This window comes from Leucopleurus acutus (genome assembly GCF_964270905.1).
Source record: "Leucopleurus acutus genome assembly, chromosome: 13".
In the NCBI taxonomy this organism is placed as follows: Eukaryota; Metazoa; Chordata; class Mammalia; order Artiodactyla; family Delphinidae; genus Leucopleurus; species Leucopleurus acutus.
In genome coordinates, this window is record NC_139155.1 from 64,850,873 (window position 1) to 64,873,955 (window position 23,083).

The 23,083-nt window shown below is 55.5% G+C and overlaps 1 protein-coding gene across 1 annotated transcript; it reads left to right on the forward strand.

Annotated features, from left to right (window-relative positions):
* Positions 1 to 1,922: 1,922 nt before the first annotated feature.
* LOC309970973 (uncharacterized protein) lies at positions 1,923 to 16,267 on the forward strand (the record flags this gene model as incomplete). Its single annotated transcript, XM_082853734.1, is given in 6 exon segments — positions 1,923 to 2,028; positions 2,031 to 2,350; positions 5,737 to 5,924; positions 6,008 to 6,142; positions 15,359 to 15,477; positions 15,948 to 16,267. Coding segments are annotated over 6 exon segments (1,188 nt in total).
* Between the last annotated feature and the right edge of the window lie 6,816 nt (positions 16,268 to 23,083).

A 23,083-nucleotide genomic window follows, 5' to 3' on the forward strand; every position in this document is an offset into this window, starting at 1 on the left:
TGGGGAGTCTGCAAAAGTCCCTCAAACCCGAACCCTTCTCTCATTTCCTGCATCTCATCAGTACGTCCTTGACCCAGAAACGCGGCTTCCCGGGGTTCTACCCTCCGACAATCCAGTTCAACCTCAGCTTCAGTTCAGCGGACGTCAGAGCTGTCCCTGGGAATCGCTCCTCCGGCCGCGGTGACCACCGACGGCCTCCATCACCCACTGTACAAGTGCAGACACCGCGACCAAGGCCGCCAGGGGGCAGTGCAGAGTGCCCTTTACACCCCGTTACGCCATGTGGGTCCACAGGCTGGCAGCGGCAGCATCACCTGGGAGCTTGTAAAAAATGCCATGTGTCCTGGTCACCCCAGACCTGCTGAGTCTGAACTCGCATTTTCACAAGATCCCTGGTGGTTCCACGCACGTGAAAGTCTCAGAGCACTTCCTGCGCCCTTGTCATCTGGTTCAACCTCACTAAGGCACTCTCACTCAAACCACCCATGTGGGCAAGCAGGTGATGCTCTGGAGATGCTTCTCAGGAGCACCTGGAAACCAGAAGCAACGTAACAGGTGTGCCTGTACGCACAGAGCACGCTCACCTCCCACGGTTGACCTCTGGCTCCTTCTGGCTCAGAAGCGCAGGTCCTTCCCTCCCACTCAGACCCGGATGTTTGGGCATTTCGACCACCCTCCAGCTGTCGCTTCGCAGCCCTGACTCCCGGATTGCAGCTGCCCTCCTGGCAGTCCCGCGCCCCACCCCCCGCGTCCACTTTCCCCTCCTGGGATGAGCCTCTGCACCACACCCCTCACGCTCCACTTTCTCAGCCCTCTCCCGACGGAAACTGGAGCCCTCTCCCTGGAAGGGCTATTGCTGCGGCCTTGGTTTCCTCAGTCCCACGGACCACCCCTCACTCTGAGCTTTGCCGCCCAGGGAAACAGACAGGGATATGGCGCTGCCAGCAGCACCTCTCTCTCCGTCAAAACCGCCTGCCGCAAGGACTACTGGACGAGTGGGACTACTGATTTGTTTCTTGTGAATCTGTGTAGACCCAGGCCTGAGAGATGCCTGAAATGCAAACGACCCTCCATAAAAGGGATGAATGTTCCCTGGGAGGTGTGACCAGGGCCAGGCGGCAGTGCTGCAGGCATCGGAGAGCAACAGGAAGGAGGGGGCTCTGCTCCTGTTTCTGCTCTGAGCCGCCTGAAGGGGGCGCCCACGGCGGGAGGCACGTATGGGGCCAGGTCTGGGGCCCTTACCACATCTCAGACCCAAAGGCAGAGCCAGCCTTCCCTGAGGCAGGAGGGCAGAGGGAGAACCCCTGCGGGGTGTGGGGAGCCCAGCGAGATGGCCGCGCCCCTAACTGGGACCAGCGCCTCAGATGCACAGGGAGCCACAGCAAAGACAGGAGGGGTCAGGTTTGCATGAGCCACAATGAGAGGGTCTGGGAGGTCCTGCCCAGCTCCAGGTGCAGAAGACAGAGCTCGGGGCATCTCCACCATGGACTGGACCCCTCTCCTGCTCCCCTCCTCACTCTCTGCACAGGTGCTGTGCACCGCCCCCCCCCCCCCCCGCAGCTGCTACAGGATCAGCCTGAGGGTGGGAGCCCCTGGGAATGGGCCTTCATCTTCAAGTCCCCTCTCCCCTCCTCTCTCTCTCTCATTTTAAAAAATATTTATTTATTTAACTAAGATGCACTGGGTCTTAGTTGCAGCATGTGGGCTCCTTAGTTGCGGCATGTGAAATCTAGTTCCCTGACCAGGGATCAAACTCTGGCCCCCTGCATGGGGAGCGCAGAGTCTTAGCCACTAGACCACCAGGGAAGTCCCCTCTCCTCCTCTCTTACAGGCTCCACGGCCTCCTATGAACTGACCCAGCCGCCCTCAGTGTCAATAGCCCCCGGAACAAGGTCAGGATCACCTGCTCAGGAGGTAACATCATGCATAAACATGCATCTTGGTACCAGCAGAAGCCGGCCCAGGCCCCTGTGTTGTTCGTCTATGACAATAGCAACCGGCCCTCAGGGATCCCTGACCAATTCTCTGGCTCCATTCAGGGAACACAGCCATCCTGATCATCAGTGGGGACTGGGCCGAGGCCGAGGCTATTACAGTGCCAGCTACCATGGCAGTGGGAGCCGTGACTCATGGTGACGTGACAGACGGGGACTCAAGGCACGAAACTGCCCCCCCCAGCCACCCCAGCTTCGTGCTCACAGTCCACGCCCACTCCTCCCCTGCCACCTCCACCCTGGACCAAGAAGGTTCTACTCCTTCTCCACCCAAAGTCACGTCACTGCACCTAAATGAGGCCCTAACTTTCAGTGTCCTCGTCTGGGAAACAGGAATCATAATGACCATCCATGGGGTGAGCTGTGTGAGCCAGGGTTCTCTAGAGAAACAGAACCAGCAGGATGTGTGTGTCTATAAATAGAGATTTATTTTAAGGAATTGCTTACATGGTTGTGGAGATGTGAGTCCAAAATCTGCAGGATGGACCGGCAGGCTGGAGACCCAGGGAAAAGGGGCAGTGAATCCATCTGCTGCAAAATTCCTTCTAGCTCTGGGGAGGTCAGTCTTTGTTCTCCTCAGGCCTTCAGATGATTGGGTGAGGCCCACCCATATTAGGGAGGTAATCTGCTTTACTCAAAGCATCAATTTCATGTTAATCCGCTGATTTCAGTGTCAATCTCATCCAAATAAACCCTCACAGAAACATCCAGAATAATGCTTGACCAAATATCTGGGCGCTGTGGCCCAGCCAAGTTGACACATAAAATTAACTCTCACACTGGCCTTAAATAAGCAAGGGCGACTACAGCGTCGCTCTCGCGTCGCATGAAACCTCCAGGCCTCTGGGCTTTGGAGAATGCTTTCAACCTTCCACAGTAGCGGAGACCACCCCCAGAGAAGGGCTTGGGAGTCATACAGCAGATCTAGTGATCCCAAGAACCTGGAATTTTCTAGAACGTTCACACCTGGGACTTGGAGAAGATGGACCCGCGTGTCTGCTCTGGAGACGACTTGGGAGAGAGGAGTCCTGGTGGCCACAGGAGGAGTCTCTGGGGCCTGTGGGATGGAGAATGGGCAGGGGGCTGACCAGGAGGAGGCAGGGGGCGCCCCTGACACGGGAGCAGGGCAGAAGTGACTGGACATGACACACTCCTCTGCTCCAGGGGAGATGGGTGGGGTCAGGGCACAGAGGAGCCAGGGACCCTGAGCAGGGGATCTGCTGAGCAGGACAGCTGGACCCAGACCTCTCTGGCTCGGCCTGAATCCAGCCCTCGGCCATTCTCGGTCCAGGGACGGGGTGGGGACAGGCCCAGGAGACCAGAGCTGCAGCTGCACCAGCTGGGAAGGCCCTGCCCATCCCCCTAGGGTCTCCAGGGACCAGCCAGACCCAGATTTCCAACCATGGCCACCACAGGAGGATGTGGTTTGTAGCAACAGCAGGTGCAGGGCAGGTTATGGGGAGTAGCTGGGGTCACTGAATTCAGGGACAGCCCCTTCTTCTCCCCGAGACCTGGGGCTGTCCTCGGGGGAACCGCAGCTTCTGGGCCCCGGGCAGTGGGTGAGTGTCACACCCACACAGGGGTGCGGGGAGGGAGCAGCTTCAGCCTGGACCCTGGCAGGAACCCCACCCCAGGCCCCAAGGTACACGGAACCCAGGTATGAGGCTGGAGTGGGCCAAGCACCACAATGGGGAGAAGCTGGACTGGATCAGGGCCTCCCAGGGGCTCCCTATACCCCATGTCACGTGTCAGGGCACCCGCACCCAGTTACCGTTCAGTGCTGGCCCATCTTCCCAAGGACCGTGAGGTCTTGGGATGCAGTACCTGGCCTCGGGGATGCCCGGTCAGTGTGTGTGGGACATGAGGATCTAAGCAAAGTCACATCGGTCCACGGAGTCTGACCTCATGGTGGCCTTCTTGAACTCCCTGTGATATGGGGAAATCAGTCTGTCTGCTACACATCCCATGACCACTGTAGGAGAGATGCCAACAGGATGTCTGGAATGGCCCAACTCCACTAGGGCATGTGGCATCCATGAAATTCACTCTGGGGGCCCCTGGGGAGAACCTCACAGAGATGGACAAACCATCAGGACCTGAAGCAAAGAGTGGTTTCAAACATGAACTCCATCCAGTTTGAACTTGAACTCAAGTTCAAACACAAACTTGATGTGCAAGGGCAGATTTGACAAGGAGCTCCATCTCCTACACACAACTGGACCAGGACTGCGTTTTCCAAAGGTTTTTCTATCAAAAGCCCCAGTAAGAAATGCATTTCCCATCACTATCCAGTGTGTATCTATGTTTTCGGATAACTGAGGCAGGACCCCACTAACCAGCTGCCCTCCCCTCACGCGGATGCCCTCTGTTCTCCGTCTGCTCTGGATGACCTCACTGTTGCAGGACTCTGGCTGCACCTGACTGAATTGGTTCCACAACCTCTGGGAGTTGCAACACAAAATTTGAAAAGTGGCAGTTGGATAGCATCAGGGATTCGTTTGTTTTTTGACGGCTGATGGTTTTCCCAAGCCACACCAGATGGGCCAGCTCCCCATGATGATAATAAGAAATATAATTATAGTCATCCTCCATCTGTGTTGTGCGTGGAGCACTTCCCAGTTTATAAAGCACTTTGAAAGTACAAATCCCGTCTGATTCCACTTAGTCCCTAGAGGGGTCAAAATCATAGAGACAGAAAGCAGAATGGTGGTGGGGAATTCCCTGGTGGTCCAGTGGTTAAGAGTCTGCTTGCACTGCAGGGAGTTCAGGTTCGATCCCCAGTCGGGGAACTAAGATCTCGCAGGCTGTGCAGGATGGCAAAAAAAAAAAAAAAAAAAAGCAGAAGGGTGATTCCCAGGGGCTGGGGAGGCGGATGGGAAGATCGTGTTTAATGGGGACAGAGTGTCAGTTTGGGAAGGTGTGAAAGTTCTGGATGTGGATGGTGGTTGCACAACCATGAGAAGGGACTTAATGCCACTGAATTGTACACTTAACAGTGGCTAAAATGGTAAATTTTATGTTATGTATAACATTCCTGAGGCATCACTGCTGGCAGCACCAGCATAGAGCCAGGCCCTTGCTACCCAAGGTGGGCTCAGTGCCTCTTTTCTGCCCACTGCCCACCCCACCCCAAAGCACAGGGTCCCTGGGCGATGATGCATCCAGATGTTGGGGAGGCAGGCAGGCTCCCCTGGACGGGAGAGGGAAAGGGGAGCCTCGCAGAAGTCCCCACTGCGCACCAGACACTCTGCTCGTGGTGGTGACCTCTGGATAAAATCTATGAGCGTGTGTGTGTGTGTGTGTGTGTGTGTGTGTGTGTGTGTGTGTGTGAGACACGACGGGGCGGGGGGAGTGAGACCATGAGGTGCTGTACACAGTTCATTAAACACACCATTTTATAATGAAATCACGATTCCCTGACTTGAAACCGGCTTCTTGCTAAACCTGCACCTGTTTCCTCCCCTCTCACCACCCCCGCCCAAGGCTGGTCGGAAGAGAAGCCCCAGCCTCACCCTGCTGAACTCAGGCCTCGGCCGCTCCTCTTCCGCTGGCACTCGGCCGCCTTCCTCGGCCTCTCCAGGCCCCAGGGAGATGCTACACAGGCGCCCTTGGGAACTAGGGCAGGAGCAGATGTGTCCCATCCAGGGTCCCAGGGGTGGGGCCGGCACAGGCTGCAGCGTGAGGCGGTTGAGCCCTGGATTCCGACCACAGCAGAGCAGTTGGCCGGTGCCCCTCTTGGGAGAGGCCCCCAGGAGTAACGGCCATGGGCCCTGGAGGGGGCTGGGTGCTGGGGGCAGGGACAGAGAAGGCCCAAGCAGAGGCCAGGGCCATGTGGGCCAGGACGCACCGGGACGGCTACCGCCAGAGAGGGGAGCCGGGGGCACCTGCCGACACCCCTCCAGGGAGCCCACGCCAGCAGATCGGCCAGAGGTGCCTTTGACCTGAGGGCACATGAGGCCCAGGACAGGCCAGTTGGGCTGTGAGGCCCGCAGGGGTCAGAGCTGTGTCCCCAGGCACAACTGGCCTCTAATAGTGCTGGGCCTGGCCGTGGGCGCCCATGGCCTGCTGCCCCCGACGCCAGCACCGCAGAGCACGGCCCCCCGCAAGGAAACCCCGGCAGGAAGCAGCCCTTGGAGCCTGTGGCACAGGTAAGGGGCCGAGGGAATCATGGGGGGACATGAGGGTCCCTGCAGGCAGAACTGGGAGTGGGGACAGAGAGCGGGTGAGGGGAGAGGGGCGAGAAGGGAGCATCAGCTGGAGAGGAGGGGCCTGGGCAGACGGTGGCTTTATTTGAAGGGTTGACATTTTGTCCAGTGTGCATTTGTTTGCGTTAATTTTTATTTTTTTATATTGTATTAAAATATTTATCTGAATTACTGAGTTTTTTGGTGCCCCTTACATTTTGTACCCAAGACTAGTGCCTCGCCCACCTCGCTCTGGTCCTCGGGGTAGAGCAGGAACAGGGAGGCAGGGGCAGGAGGGGGCAGTGGCTGCTGTCATCCTGGGATCCCTGGGGCTCCTCTTAGCTGGTGAGCCACCTCCTCACCCTTCCCCTGGCTGGGCAGGCTCTGGTCCCTGGAGCACCAGGGCGCAAGCTCTGGCTGAGGCTGTGTGGTGAGGGGACCTTCCCTGGTGTCCCCGGGTCCCCCAGCCAAGGACCACCTCCTGCGACTGGTCTCTGGGAGCCCAAGCCCACCAGGGTGCAGGCACCTCCGTGAGAGAGGCCTGGGCGAGGGTCCGTGGGGGCCGCAGTCTGCCCCTGCTGCTGCTGTGTGACCCCAGCCCCCTCCTCTCTGCTTGTGGTGGGAGGTCCCTGGACAAACTGCTGAGCATCTGGGACCATTTGTGATGATCAGTGACACAGCAGCACATTCATCGTGGGCACTGACCATTTAGGGGCAGAACCTCCCTCTCAGTGGCCCCACAAGGCAGGTCCCTCTGTCACCCCCAGTTTACAAGGATAGAGGCCCAGAGAGGTGAGGCAACTGCCCAAGGTCACACAGCTGGTTCTGACTCGAACGCCCAAGCCTCCAGCTGTCCCCATCCCTATCCCCTAAACAGACCCGGCTGACAAGTCCGCCTCTCTGAGCCTCAGTTTCCCCCTCTGCAAAGTGAGGGGTCCTAGTTGGATGAGGGCCTTGCAGCCTGACGCCTGCCCCAGGGATGCTGGGGCCGTGGTGGTGAAGGTCTGGGACAGGAGGAGTGGAGTCTGCGGCACCAGCAGCACAGCCATGGAGGTGGGTGGGTGTCTGTGAGTGTCAGGTCAGGGCCGGCACCGCAGCGTCCGGTAGGGACTGCACAGCCAGGGCAGGATCCAGGAGAACACGAGGAGAGACGGACCTCCATCAGGTCAGGCCCCAGCTCAAGGTCCAGGGAAGAGGGGCCCGGCGACAAGCGCCACATGCAGCGCGCTGCCTGCAGGACAGAGGAGGCCCCACGGGGGTTGGAGTTCAGGTCAAGGGGTCCACCTGGGCAAGGCAGCACAGGCACAGAACCCTCAGGAAGCGCCCGGGGGTCCGCAGGGCTGCGGCACGTGGGTCTGAGAAGAGGCTAGAGGGGCGGCCAGGCCCAGACGTGGAGGACCTGTCCCTGGAGGATAGACTTCATCTGGGGGGTCCTGGGGAATGTTTGCAAGGAAATGTGACTGGAGTTGGGTGGGTGGGAAGGGGCGGGAAATCAGAACTAGAGAGGCCTCAGGGAGGTGGGTGTTGTCATGGGCAGAGTGGACAGAGAGCTGGACAGAGACAGGAGGTGAGAGGACCAGGAGAGGGAGGAGCCAGGATGCCCCCTTGGCTTTTTTGCTGCACAGTTAAGAGAATGCTGTGTCCTGTATTTAAAAAAAAAAATGGTCCAAGAGAAGGGATGGTCTGCAAGAAGTTGGTCTCCCCCGAGGACATCCACTCACCCGACAGGCCACTCAGGGTCCTCAGGGTGGGCCCGAACCAAGGGGGTCATGTCCAGGCATAGGGCAGACCCATGGACCATTTTAGGAGAAGTAAGATGTTGGGGGGGATGCCCGAGCTGGTCTTACAGATCCAGGGCGCTGACCCATGATGTGGGGGCTCCAGGCAAAGGGAGCAAGGGGTGCTGAGGAGGAGAGTTGAGGTGCACAGACCCGCAGGGAGCATCCAGAGCCAGGGAGAGCGGGGTGCAGACCATGGGGGTCTTGTAACCCAGCCCTTTATACTGGGGTCCATGAGGAGTCATTGAGGGATTTAAGTGGGGAGCTGTCAGAGTCAGGTTTGTGTTTTGGAAAAATGGCTCCAGATCAGAGACCACTGTGAGGGCAGATTAGAGGATGGAGAAGAGACGTGGAGAAGGGGCTTTGGCCAAAGCCTGTGCCTTGGGGATGGGGAGGAGGTCCACGGTAACCAGGTACCAAGATCTCCTATGAAATTGCCAAGTGAATTTAAAGTGACGTTATCAGAGTGCTGATGGGGAGGAACGGGCACAGTCATGGACTGTCAGCGGGAGGCTGATTTTCTGGAACAAACAATTTCTGGAATAACATACCAAGACTCATAAAAACATACATTCCTTTTTATTATTATTATTATTTTTGCTGTACGTGGGCCTCTCACTGCCGCGGCCTCTCCTGTCGCGGAGCACAAGCTCCAGATGCGCAGGCCCAGCGGCCACGGCCCACGGGTCCAGCTGCCCTGCGGCACGCAGGATCCTCCCGGACCAGGGCATGAACCCACGCCCCCCGCATCAGCAGGCGGACTCCCAACCACTGTGCCACCAGGGAAGCCCCATACATTCCTTTTAATCAAGCAATTCCACCTCTAGAAATTTATCTTGATGATATAATCAGAACTTCAGCTAAATACTATAAGTGTGTTCCTGGGGAAGAAGTGGAAACCTAAATGTCCAATGATAAGGGAAGGTAAAATAAACTATGGTACATTCATGGTAGGGAGTATTACACAGTCATTTGATACGGTTTTTTTGACAACTGTAATGACATAATAAAGATTTTTATAAACAGGTTGCAATATGTCATACTAGCACACTGCTTTTGTTTTATTTCGATTTACAGAGTAAAATTCATCCTTTTTGGTATTAGCAGTTGTATAAATTTTAATAAAACTGTAGAGTTGTGTGACCCTCACAACAATCAAGATACAGAACATTTCCACCCCCCACCAAAATTTCCCTGCGCCCTCTGTGTAGTCAATCCCTTTTTCTGCCCCAACCATGGAAACCACTGATCTCTTTCTGATCCTATAGTTTTGCCTTTTCGAGATATAAACGGCATCATGCAGTATGTAATCTTTTTTTAAATTAAACTTTTTATTTTGGGATAATTGTAGGTTCACATGCAGCTGTAAGAAATAATACAGAGGGATCCCATCTACCCTTCACCTAGTTTCTCCCAACGGTAATGTCTTGTAAAATAAAAAATCACAACCAGGATATTGACATGGACACAGTTAAGGTACAGAACATTTCCATGGCCACAAAGATTCCTTTCTAGCCACACCCACTTCTCTCCCTCCCAAGCCCCTGCTAACTCTGGCAACTACTAATTTGGTCTTCTTTTCTAATTTTGTCCTTTCAAGATTGTTCTATAAATGGAATCATACTGCATGTACCCGTTTGGGACCGACTTTCTTTCTTTTTCTTTTTTTAAAAAATTTTTATTGGAGTATAATTGATTTACAGTGTTGTTAATTTCAGGTGGACAGCAAAGTGAATCAGTTATAGATATACATAGGTCCACCCTTTTTTAGATTCTTTTCCCTCATAGACCATTACAGAGTATTGAGTAGAGTTCCCTGTGCTATACAGTAGGTTATTATTAGTTATTTATTTTATATTTAGTAGTGTGTATATGTCAATCCCAATCTCCCAGTTTATCTCTCCCCCCCTTTGCCCCCTGATAACCATGTTTGTTCTCTACATCTGTGACTCTATTTCTATTTTGTAAATAGGTTCATTTGTACCATTTTTTTAGATTCCACATATAAGCGATATCATATGGTATTTGTCTTTCTCTGACTTATTTCACTCAGTATGACAATCTCTAGGTCCATCCCTGTTGCTGCAGATGGCATTATTTCATTCTTTTTTATGGCTGAGTAATGTTCCATTGTATGTATGTGCCACATCTTCTTTATGCATTCCTCTGTGATGGACATTTAGGTTGCTTCCATGTCCTGGCTACTGTAAATAGTGCTGCAATGAACATGGGGGTGCATGTGTCTTTTCGAATTATGGTTTTCTCTGCATATATGCCCTGGAAGCGCCTTTCTTTACTCAGCATAGTTTCCTGGCTGTTCATCCAGACTGTTGGTTGTACACACTTCGCTCCTTTTTATTGCTCAATATATTCCAAGTACGTAACCATATGAGTCTGGCTTCTTTAGTTCAGTATGACACCTTTGCAATTATCCAATTATCCCCTTTATCTAGAGTTTGTTCCTTTCTATTGCTAAGTAGGATTCCATCTATGAACGTATCAGAGTTTATTAACTATTCACCAATAGAGGAACATTTGGGTTGTTTCCAGCTTTTGGCAATGATAAATAAAGACAGTATATACATTTGCATACAAGTCTTTGTTTGAACATGAGTTTTCATTCCTTGGTTAAATACCTAGCAGTAGGATTTGATTGATCAGAGGGTAAGTGTATGTTTATATAAAACTACCAAACAGCTTTCCAGAGTGGCTAAAACTTTTTACATTCCCACAAGCAATGTGTACGAGTTACAGTTGCTCTGTATTCTCCCCAGCACTCGGTACTGTCAGTGTTTTAAGAAATTGAGATAAAATTCTTTTAAAATAAAATTCACTTTTTTTTTTTGGCCGAGTAGCGTGTGGGACCTTAGTTCCCTGACCAGGGATCAAACCCGGCCCCCAGCAGTGAAAGCACCAAGTCCTAACGAGTGGACCACCAGGGAATTCCCAAAATTCACTATTTTAACTATTTTAAAATACACAATTCGGTGACATTTAGTGCGTTCACTATGTTTTGCGACCATCACCACTATCTTTTTCCTGAGTCTACTAATCACCCCAAAGGAAACCCCAAAGCAGTCCCTCTGCATTCCCCCAATTCCCCAGCCCCTGGCAACCAGTAACCTGCTTTCTGTCTCTATGAATCTGCCTATTCTGGGTATTTCATATAAATGAAATCATACAATATAAGACCCTAGTGTCTGGCTTATTTCACCTAGCATCATGTTTTCAAGGTTCATCCATGTTGTAGCAGGAGTCAGTACGTCATTCTTTTTAAGGCCAAATAATATTCCTCTTTTTGTTTTTTAATTTATTTATGTATTTATTTTTGGCTGCGTTGGGTCTTTGTTGCTGTGTGCTGGCTTTCTTTAGTTGCAGCTAGTGGGGGCTACTCTTCGTTGGGTTGTGCGGGCTTCTCATTGCGGTGGCTTCTCTTGTTGCAGAGCACGGGCTCTAGAGCGCGGGCTCAGTAGTTGTGGCGCACGGGCTTAGTTGCTCCGAGGCTTGTGGGATCTTCCCGGACCAGGGCTTGAATCCGTGTCCCCTGCATTGACAGGCGGATTCTTAACCACTGCGCCACCAGGGAAGCCCCAATATTCCACTTTATGGATATACCACATTTTGTTTATCTGTTCATTAGTTAATGTGTTATTTCCACCTTTGGGTTATTGTAAATAGTGCTGTTATGTACATTCATGTCAAGTGTTTTTCTGAGTATCTGTCTTCAATTCTTTTGGGTAAATGCCTAATAGTGGAATTGCTGGGTCACATGGTAGCTTTACGTTTAACTTTTGAGATTGGCCAAACTGTTTTCCACAGTGGCTGCACCATTTTACAATCCTACCAGCAATGCACAAGGGTTACAGTTCTCCATATCCTCACCAACACTTGTTATTTCCTTTTTTTATTATTGTTATTTTTATATCCATCCCACTGGCTGTGAAATGGTATCTCATTGTGGTTTTAATTTGCACTTCTATAATTATTAATGATGTTAAGGGTCTTTTCAAGTGCTTGTCCGTCATTTTTATATCTTCTTTAGGGAAATGTCTCAAGTCCTTTGCCCAGCTTTTAAATCAGTTGTCTTTTTGTTGCTTTGTTGAGTCATAAGATTTCTTTATATATTCTGGATACTAGACCCTTATCAGATACATGATTTTCAAATTATTTCTTCCATTCTGTGAGTTGTCTTTTCACTTTCTTGATAATGTACCTGGAGGCACAAAAGTTTTGAATTTTGATGAAGTCCAACTTATCAATTCTTTCATTTATTGCTTGTACTTTTAGTGTCATATCTAAGAATCTGCTGCCTAATCCAAGGTCATGAAGATCTATACCTATGCTTTATTCTAAGAGATAGTTTTAGCTTTTACACTTAGGTCTTCAATCAATTTTGAATTTTTGTGTATGGTATGAGGTAGGGGTCCAACTTCATTCTTTTGCATGTGGGTGTCCAGTTGTCCCAACCCATTTGCTGAGGAGATTCTTCCTTTCTTCCTTCCTTCCTTCCTTCCTTCCTTCCTTCCTTCCTTCCTTCCTTCCTTCCTTCCTTCCTTCCTTCCTCTCTCTTCCTCTCTCTCTCTCTCTCTTTCTTTCTTTCTTTCCCGCACCGCAGGGCTTGCAGGATCTTAGTTCCCTGAACAGGGTATCCCCTGCAGTGGAGGCATGGAACCCTAACCACTGGACCGCCAGGGAATTCCCTGTTCTTTTTCAAGACTGTTTTGCCTATGGGAGTCCTTTGTAATTCCATGTGCATTTTAGGATCAGCTTTTCCATCTCTGTAACAGTGATTACCCACTGAGATTTTGATGGGGACTGCATTGGATCTGTGGATCACTTTGGTTAGTATTGTCCTCTTTCAAATATTAACTCTTCCAATCCATGAACGCAGGACATCTTTTCATTTATTTAGGTCTTCTCTAACTTCTTTGAACAACATTTTGCAGCTTTCAGTGGACAGTCTTTCACCTCATTGGTTAAATTTATTCTTAATCGATACCATTGCAAATGGAATTGTTTTCTTAATTTCGCTTTTTGAATTGTTCACTGCTAGTGTGTTGACCATGCACCTGCGGAATTTATTTGCTCTGTATATAAGATCATGTCATCTGTGAATAGAGACTTTGAGTTACTGTCTAGTATCCTTTCTTTTTTAATTAATTAATTAATTTTGGCTGCACCGGGTCTTAGTTTTGGCACGTGGGATCTTCGTTGTGGCAAGCAGGATCTTTAGTAGCGGCACACAGACTTCTTAGTTGCAGCATGAGGGCTCTTAGTTGCGGCATGCATGTGGGATCTAGTTCCCTGACCAGGAAATGAACCCGGACCCCTTACATTGGGAGTGCGGAGTCTTACCCACTGGACCACCAGGGAAGTCCCCAGTATCCTTTCATTGCACTTTTTTTTTTTTTTTTTTTTTGTGGTACGCGGGCCTCTCACTGCTGTGGCCTCTCCCGTTGCAGAGCACAGGCTCCGGACGCGCAGGCTCAGCGGCCATGGCTCACAGGCCTAGCTGCTCCGCGGCACGTGGGATCTTCCCGGACCGGGGCACGAACCCGTGTCCCCTGTATCGGCAGGCGGACTCTCAACCACTGTGCCACCAGGGAAGCCCTCACTGCACTTTTTAAATGCACTTCTAGATTGCTTACTTGTGTTATATATCTAATATTCTTATAATTTTAAAACAATTAAAAATGTAAAGCAAAAGATCTTATATTTGCGTCACAAAACCAACCACAGCTAACAGGGCCAGCTTAGCAGGTGGAAAGCACACTGGTCTGATCCTCTGGCAGAGATTCTTGCATCCAACGAGCCCCAACTCAATGCTGCATCTTTGTATGAGTTGGGGATTTAAATCAGCAAAGGCAAAACCTGGAACTTCTTGTGGCTTTGGAGTCTCTGAGGGTGGTTCTGTTGTTTCTTAATTATTTTGGGCCTTGTTTTAAATTTAAGAAGGAGTATTCAGACGCAGAATCTAAGGACAAAGTTTTCTGGCCTGGGGGTGAGAGCACTCATGGTCACCTGTGACAAGGTAAAGACAGAAAAAGAACTGGAATAGGAGAAAAGTGGTCAGTCTCATGTGGAAGTGGTGAGTTAGAGTTTCCTGTTGGGCATCCAGCTGGAGATGATCAGTAGGCAACTTAAGTGGAGATGAGGAAAGGGTTTGGAGCTGGAATAGACTCGAGCCTCATCATGTGGGCACATTGTGGGAAGATGGCAAAGAAGGAGGACCCAGGGAGGCAGTCTGGGGATCAGTAGCCATGCATGGGTCAGGGGAAAGGGAAAACAAAGAAGGAAGAAAGTGGGGGTCACAGACATCAAGGAGAACCAAGTCACTGGAAAGAGGGGCCAACCCTATGTTACATCCTGCAGAGACATTAGGTACAACAGGAACTGGACAGGGACCTTAGACTTGACCCAGATGAGGGCCCTGTTGTCCATCACCTGAGAGATTTCAGGGAGAGATGGGGTGAGAGCCAGAAGGGCCCTGGCATGTCCCAGAATGTAAAACACTGCTTGTCAGGCAAGTGTTTGGGAGCCATTGTTGGTTGGATGGATGGATGGATGGATGGATGGGTGGATGAATGGATGGATGGATGATGGATGGATAATGGATGGATGGATGGATGATAGATGGATGAATGGATGGATGAATGGATGGATGGATGATGGACGGATGGATGGATGATGGATGGATGGATGATGGATGGATAATGGATGGATGAATGGATGGATGGATGATGGATGGATGGATGGATGATGGATGGATGATGGATGGATGGATGTTGGACGGATGGTTGATAGATGGATGGATGATGGACGGATGGATGGATGATAGATGATGGATGGATGGATGGATGATGGATGGATGGATGGATGGATGATGGATGGAAAAACAGATGGACAGAAAGACAATGATCTGAAAGATCCAAGAAGGCTTCATGAAAGAGGAGGAACTGAACTGCATCTCAGTGAGTGGAGACAACAGGGCAGGGGGCCCCCAGATGACCTGGTGTCCACAGGTCCAGGAAGAAAGCTGCCTGGCTGGACTGTGGGAAATTATGGGGGAAGGAACACCCAGAAGCCCTAAAATGAGGCCAGAAGAGGTCAGGCAGGTCCAAGCCAGCTCAGGACTCACTCTGCCACACCACATGGCCACCCGAGGGGACTCGGCACTCAGCAGCACCATCAGCACTGAGGATTCAGTGGTCACAGGACAGCCTCAGAGTTAGGGGGACACACTGGGTGACAAGGTGAGAGTGGCTCCTTCCTCAGACAGGGGGCTGGGCATGGGGACACCCAGGAGTGCCCCAGCCTCGGGGGGGGGGGCTGGCTGCCCACCCCCCCCAACCTGAGGACACAGCCCTGCCTGCTACAGCCCTGTTCCTGTCATGCCCAGCAGTTCCCTGCTCCATCCTGGCCCCCGGGGGACAGGCCCCAGGTGCTGGCCCGGCGGGTTTTGGTCCGAGTCTCAGTCACCGTGGTACGTCTTTGGCGGCGGGACCCAGCTCACCGTCCTAGGTAAGTGGCTCTCACAGCTTTCCCAGCCTGTCCCACCCTCGGCTGTCTTGGGAAAGTCAGTTTTTTCTCTCTGGGGGCTGCTTCCCCTCTGCCCTCCCAGCTTAAGGACCGACCCCCACCTTTCTCCTTGGGGCCTGGGGAGGCAGATTGGTCTTGGGGTAACCGGCAGGAAGGACCCCCAACAGCAGGAGCAGCCATCTCCAGAGTCCGACAGGGATCGTAAGGAGGGAGGAGAGCTGCTTTGGTTACACACGGGGACACTGAGGCTGCACATGGGACAGCTTGGCCGGGTCACCCGGAAGAGTGATGTGGAACAGCTTCTTGGGGGCTGTCTGCTATCCAGGGGCTGAGTGGGAGGGGGGACAGAGAAGGCAAGCAGGGCCACCATGGGGACACTCACAGAGGCCATGATGGGGGTGGGCAACCCCAGACCCGCCCCTGCATCTCACACCCCCTCCTCTGTCACACAGGTCAGCCCAAGTCTGCACCCTCGGTCACTCTGTTCGCGCCCTCCACTGAGGAGCTGAAGGCCAACAAGGCCACCCTGGTGTGTCTCATCAACGGCTTCTACCCGGGCAGCGTGACGGTGGCCTGGAAGGCAGGCAGCACCACCATCACCAGGGGCGTGGAGACCAGCCAGCCCTCGAAACAGAGCAACAGCAAGTACGCGGCCAGCAGCTACCTGGCCCTGACGGCCAGCGAGTGGAGATCTTATGACAGGGTCAGCTGCCAGGTCACGCATGAGGGGAGCACCCTGGAGAAGACAGTGGCGTCCTCAGGGTGCCCTTAGGTCCCTGGTCCCCCCACCCTCCGGGGCCTGGAACCACGGGTCCCCTGGGGGGGTCTCCCCTCCCATCCTGGTCCCCCCAGCCCTTCCTCCTGCACCCAATCAACTCTCAATAGAATGTTTTCATCATTATTCAGAAATCTCTGCTCATTTCTTTCTTTCTTTTTTTTTTTTTTTGCGGTACGCGGGCCTCTCACTGTTGTGGCCTCTCCCGTTGCGGAGCACAGGCTCCGGATGCGCAGGCTCAGCGGCCATGGCTCACGGGCCCAGCCGCTCCGCGGCATGTGGGATCCTCCCGGAATGGGGCACGAACCCGTGTCCTCTGCATCGGCAGGCGGACTCTCAACCACTGCGCCACCAGGGAAGCCCTCTGCTCATTTCTTTTTTTGTCTCGTGTTTAATTTGCACCCTCTCCAGAATTCTGGGGGTGGGGTGGGGAATCCTAGGCGCCAGTGAGAAAGTAACTGAAGGGAGAGGCTCACAGTCTCCTGGGTGGGGGCATCTCCCAGGCAACCAGCCAGGACACATCACCCATCCGCCCTCTCCTTCTTCCCACTCCTCCTCCAGCACAAGGCCGTGCCCACCCCCTGCCACCTTCCTGGCCGGAGCTGCCCATGGCTGGTGACCTCCAGATGAGCCCTCCCTCCCTGCCCTGGTGGGGACCCTCCACACCTCCCTGCCCCCGGCTTGTCCTTTCTTTCCAGTATGGCTGTTAGCATAACTGACTCGGGAACCTTCGCCCACGTTCCTCTCCCTCCGTGTCCTGCCTGGTCCCTGGGCTGGGCCACTCCTGGGGGCCTCCTAGCCCAGGCTCCGCCTCCTTCCTCCCTGGCCTCCTGCGGCCCCTTCTCCTCCTGGGCTCATGGGGAGGGGACTTTGATCTTAGCTTCTGCTCTGGGGCACTGCTTCCCTCCCGCCCCGGTTAAATGTTCTCCAGGCCTTACCAGCCAGGCATCAAACCACCTGGAGAGTTCTGAGCCCACCTGGACCCAGGTCCCTGGCCCTGGGACCCATGGCCTAAGGCGACAGAGTTGTTAGGGCCAAAGAGGGACCATGGGGGACAGGGGTCTTGGGTTGGAGGGGCTGGCTTCCTCATGCCCTTCCCCTCCTCTGGGTCAGAAATCTGGGTCAGGGCACTGGGGGAGGGGCCGAAAAGGGTGTTGTCTCCTTGGAGGCCCCGCCTCGGTCCTAGTTCCTGGAGGTGAGGGCTCACTGTGCCCTGCCACCGGAAGGGTCAGTCTGGCCCAGGGCCAGACTGGCCCAGTAGCAGCATCTTGAGGGTAAAGTTCAAACACCAAGCCCCCAGTACAGGTCCCTTTGGCATCTGCTCCTCCCACACTCCCAGACTCGTTTTCTGCTGCCTCTGTGTCCCACCAACACCTACTCTAAGCCCAAGGGCTTCTGTCACCAAAGGCCACACTGCTTCACGCCTCTGCAGTTTGCTCCCGCTGCTCCCTTTGCTGGCATGACAGTCCCTGTCCCCATCCACCTGACAGAGGCCTGCCACTCCCTGATAACCCGCACTCAGCTCTCCACTCGTGACCTTCACATGGACAATGCTTGAACCTCAGCCAGTCTGGGCTGAGCACGTGGGGGTTGAGAGGAGCTGACGCTAGGCATCTCCCACCCACTCCCGACCCCCAGGGGCAGCAGGAAGCAGCTTCTCACACCTCCCATCAGGGTAAGGAATGAGACCTGTGCCTGGGCGCCTAGGACAGAGCTGCCAGCCACAGACCTGCTCAGCGCAGCTGGTAACAGGCTTGCTGGCAATAGGGTGTCCATGGGGACCCGGCTTCACCCTCCTCCGTACCCCAACTCTGCCCGGTCGTGGGACTGACCGTCCCCAGCTCTGCTGCAGGTGTCATCTCTTTGCCACGAGGCTGGAGCCCCAGCTGGGTGCTGCCTACCTCCTGTGACCCCCAGACCTCCCCAGGAGGTGGGTGCTAACCACCCCCTCACCTCATGGATGAGGAGACAGAGGTTCCCAGAGCTGAGGCAGCTGCCCAGGTCCCGCAGGCACTCAGGGCCACACACACGGTGTGCACCCGGGCCCCCCCTCATGAGGTCACCCCCCCTTCCCAAGGAGGCTGTGCTGTGCCGGCCAGGAGATGTGCTGAGCACACGACCCCGCAGCCTCTGGACATCAGAGGCATCCTAAGGCTCTGTGGGGTGGGGGAACCCTGGCTCCTTAATCTATACTGACTCAGTGCAGGTAGGGGCAGGGAGGAGGGGGTTCATGGACCCTCTGAGTCCATACAGCAAAGCAGTGTGGGTATTGTGGGCCCAATTCACAGAGGAGAGAACTGAGGCTCTGTCAGCGGGATGGGGGTTGGGGGACCTGCCCGGGGTTACAGGGTGAGCTGCTGGCTGACCTGCCCCCACCACCCCCAGCTCTTTCCACAGCTCCTCAGCCCTGCGAGACATGTCATTCATCCATTCACTCACTCATTCATTCAGCAAACCGTCAGTGAGCACTGCTGTGGGCTGGTGCTGGGAGCAAGGAGACAGGACCCCCTGCCCTGGAACAGCTCATGCACTGGGGGGACACCCGTAGAGCCCACCGCTGACCCCACCGTGTCCTCAATCACCCAGGTCAGCTCCCCGCCCGGGGAGCATCTCCCCGCACACCTGGGATAAGATTTCATCCACTGCCCCGCCCCACAAGGCGGATCCCCCAGCAGCCGGCACTGAGCACGTCTCGAGGCTCATCAGAGCCCCTCAGGGAGCCTTGAAGTCCCCATCAGGGCTGCTATTGCCCACTTCACAGAGGCGACACTGACCATGAGGGATGCACCGGGCCTGCCCCGCTCAGCTCAGAGCTGGGACAGCCCCTGCGGACTGGTGGCCCCAGGGCACTGGGTGGCAGGGGGACGGGGGCATGTTGGGCGGACCCCTGGTCTAATAGAAAAGAGTGTCAGGTCAGGGGAGGGGGCTTGTCCTGGCCCTGCCCTGCCTGCTGTGCGACCCTGGGCAGCGCTCTCCATCAGGGGCTTCCTTGTGGGAGGCCAAGGCTGGAGGAGGTGACTGATGGGGGAGGGGGGTTGTGGTTCCTTCACAGCAGAGCCAGGAATAGCCCTGGGGGAGGGGAGGGAAGGTGACTGCTGGGGCCCTGGGGGAGGGGAGAGGAGGTGACAGGCAAGAATCAGGGAGACTGTCTGGGGCAACCAGGACAGAGGCCAGGGGAGGGGCTGGGTCATCAGACACCCTCTGTCCACTCCGGGGACAGAGTAGTTAATGGTCAGCACAACTCACCAGGGCACCGCAATGCGTGTGTTTCCACACAGGTCAGGATGACACTCTCTTCCTGTGGCCACTCAACCCCCCAGGTCCCTTCTGCTCCTCACACCCGGCCTGGGGACATGTCACGTCAGGGCTGGCATCCACTGAGCATTCTCTGTGCCCGGGCTGTGCTGGGCACCAGAGTCTGGATCCCCTCCCGGTCCTCACCAGGATGGACAATCCCTGCCCGCCCAGGGCCCGGCCTCCTGGGGACATGCTGGGGCCTCCAGATTGTGCCGGAAGGAAGGAGGAAGCCTCAGCCAGACCCCAAACAGGCTCCCTAAGGAGGACGGAAAGGCTGCTATGGGCCGGCCGAGAGCGGCTCTCCAAGGGAAGGTGGGACCCCAAAGCAGCCTGGTGAGCCCACCCGCAGGGTCTCTGGTCACACAGGGCCTCCAGCTCAGCGCTAGTGTGGACCAAGGCCCTTCGTGGATGAGGCCCGCTGTGGTCACTGCCCGGGGCAAAGCCACCACTCAGCAGCCCTTTTCTGAGCACCTACGATGTGTGGGGACCTCGGCGGTGGCAACGCAGCTCTGCTGGGCCTCCTGTGGGCACAGGGAAGCAGCCCGTAGAGAGGGAGTGGTGTCGTGCAGGGCAGGCTCGTGCCCTGGAGAAACCAACCAGGGTGAGGGCTGAGGGTGCCCGACTGGGCCTCACAAGGGGCCACCGCCGAGCCTGGAGGTGGCCAGGGGGCAGGACAGCCCTGACTCTGGGTTGGCGGCTTGGGGCCTGTGTCCCCTCCATGCAGCCGGGCTGGTGATAGTGGAAACTCGCTCCCTGGGGTCCAGGAGGGATGGTCAGATGGAAAATGGATGTTTGCTGGTCTCTGAGGTTGACTGTTGCTGCCATTAGCATCGGCCTGTTCGGGCCCAGCCGGTCTCAGGCCAGCACCCCTGGGCTCCCCATGGGCCCCACCCTCACCCCCGTGCAGCTGGCCTGGTGAAACCAAGAGGCCCTGACACCGAAATAGCCAGGAAACGCCGACCGGCCCAGCCCGGGGAAGCAGGTGCCTCCCTCTCCCCAGGCTGGGGGGAGGAGTGGCTCCAGTTCTGGAAGCTTCCACCAACTCCCTTGGAGAAGGGACCTGCGTCACAGCACCCAGGCTGCCCAAGCCCCTGCGCCCAGGCCTGAGCCGGGCAGAGATTACGTCAATCAACCATCAGAAGGGGCATCTTCTGTTCCAGAATCTGTGTCTGTGCAGGTCATACCCCCTCCTCAGGGTCCCCAGGGACCTCTCTAAACGCCGGGCGTGCAGCTGCGGCTGACGTGGGACACAGCCAGACACTCGGGGCTCAGAGGAGCCCGGGGGGCAGGGCTGGCCAGGGCTGGACATGGGGCACTGCAGTCACACCTTCCCTGCTGTCCCCACCCCTGGGACTCTTCTGGGGGAGGGACTGGGCCAAGGACGGGGAAGGGGGAGAAATGGGGACCCTCACAATCACTGCACTGGGATCCCTGGGTGTGGGGTAATAATGAGGAGCCCAGAGCACAGATGTCCCCCAAGAGGCCTCATGCGGTCCTTCCCCAATGGACAGGACCTCAGATTGGTCAGTCACTCATCCATCTGTCTGTCCATCTATCTGTCCATCTGTCTGTCCACCCAGCCATCCACCCATCCATCCATCTACCCAACATCCATCAATCCATCCATCCAAAAAGCCTCCCTCGGGCCTCCTGGGGGCCTGGCCTGTGTGGGGCTCTCAGCTACTCATGTCCCAGGCAAGGCAGGACTGGCCCAGTCAAGGCCAAAGTCAGACCTGGAACGTGCCTGCTTCACCATGGAAGGAGGGGCCTTTGGACACTGGGTGCCCTGTTCCCTGCCCAGTCTGCCCTGTGCTTGGTCGATATGCTGAGGTCAAAGAGAGGGCAAGAGGTGTGACAAATGGGCCAGCGTGGTGAGGCCAGCTGCCTCCTGCCCTGTGGGTGACCTGACTCCCCACCTCACCCCCACCCACAGTTACAGGCCTCCCCGATCCACCCTCCAGGCTGACCCTCCCATTCTCTCCTCTCCTCCCCTGTCCTTCTCCAATCAGAGAGTTTCCCAGGACATTCCAGGGCTCCAAGGTCCTGATGGGAGGGGAGATGGGGGACAAGCACCCAGCCAGTTTCCTGAGTTCACCCCCAAAGACAGCAAATCACTTCCACAGGGTTGACTCCACCAGCTCGTTCTCAGGGGACACTGCCAGTAGGTCCCCCAGCCCAGGGACGCTGGGAGCCAGGCCACAGGCCACAGCCATAACATCGCATCACCTGACACATGAGCCGTGCAGTACCCGGGGGGCGAATGCCCCCACCCGAGAGCCTGGGGGAGTATGGCCCTCACCCCAGCACTGATCAGTCAGCTCATCAGCCAGTGTTCACTCCCATCGCCCCTCACCACCCCTGTGGGCCCAGGTAGCGTCCTGGAGGTGAAGCTAAGACAGGGAAACTCGCCCCTGCCCAGCCCAGAGCCCATGGCGCCGAGAGATCCTCCCCCACCAGCACACATTAGCAGGGAGACAAGGACGGCAGATCCGGGGGTCCTGGGGGTTCAGCCAAGGGGAGCAGCAGCAGCTTCAGCCACCTCAGAACAGGGTCTGGGAGCTGGACCCCCAGCGCTGAGGGGCAGAGGGAGGAAGGGCCTCCCGGGGGGTCAGCATGAGCAAAGGCACAGAGTGGGGGGGCCGCAGCAGCCCGCGGCTGGCGCACACAGGTCCCCAGTGAAGCACCCTGACCCCTCCACCTCGGAGACTCCAGACTCCTGTCTCCCGCACCGCCTGGCCCACCACCCTGCTCACCGCCCAGCAAGCCCTTGCGTTCGGTGTCACACAGCAGGGCCCTGCCCTGGGGAGGAAGAAGAATCAGACACAGACTGGACGCTGGGCAGAAAGGGACGAGCAGAGGGTGCGGGGAGCAGGCCCAGGGAGGGACCAGGGGGTGGTGGGCCGGGAGTTCTCCAGGGGGGACGGTTCTCTGTGCCGCACACAGTGAGGCCGGCTGGTTGGCCAGAGTGTCCCGAGCCCCGGAGCCCAGCAGAGGGATAGGGACGGGGCTCAGAAGAGGTGAGGCAGGGGGCAGAGGCCCTGAAGGCCTCAGTCCTGACCAGATCTGAGATTCCAAAAGGCAGCTGCGCCCTGAGGCTACTGAGGGCCTACTGTCCCGAACCATTTACGAAACATGCAACACGAGTTACCCAGCTGAGCCACTTCCAGATTCCATGGGGCTCAGCCAACATCACCGTCCCATCTCACAGGTAGGAAAACCGAGGCCCAAAATGATTAACATCCCAGAGAGTGAGACAGAGCCAGCCCCCGGTGTTCCCCCTCCCAACCTTGGGCCTCCCCTCTGAGGGACAGGAAATAGGCCACACAGGGGCACCCGGATGGAGAGCTGCCCTCTGCCGGGCCCCAGACCCCTCCCGTGGGCAACTTCCCCCCATCACCCCCCAGCCCCGACCCGAGTCAGGGGAACAGAAAGGAGGCCCGAGAGTGGACCCAGTGGCCACCCCCACCCCATGGCTGGAAGGAGGGAGGGCTGGTGGCAAAGGGCCTGGGGGAGCCC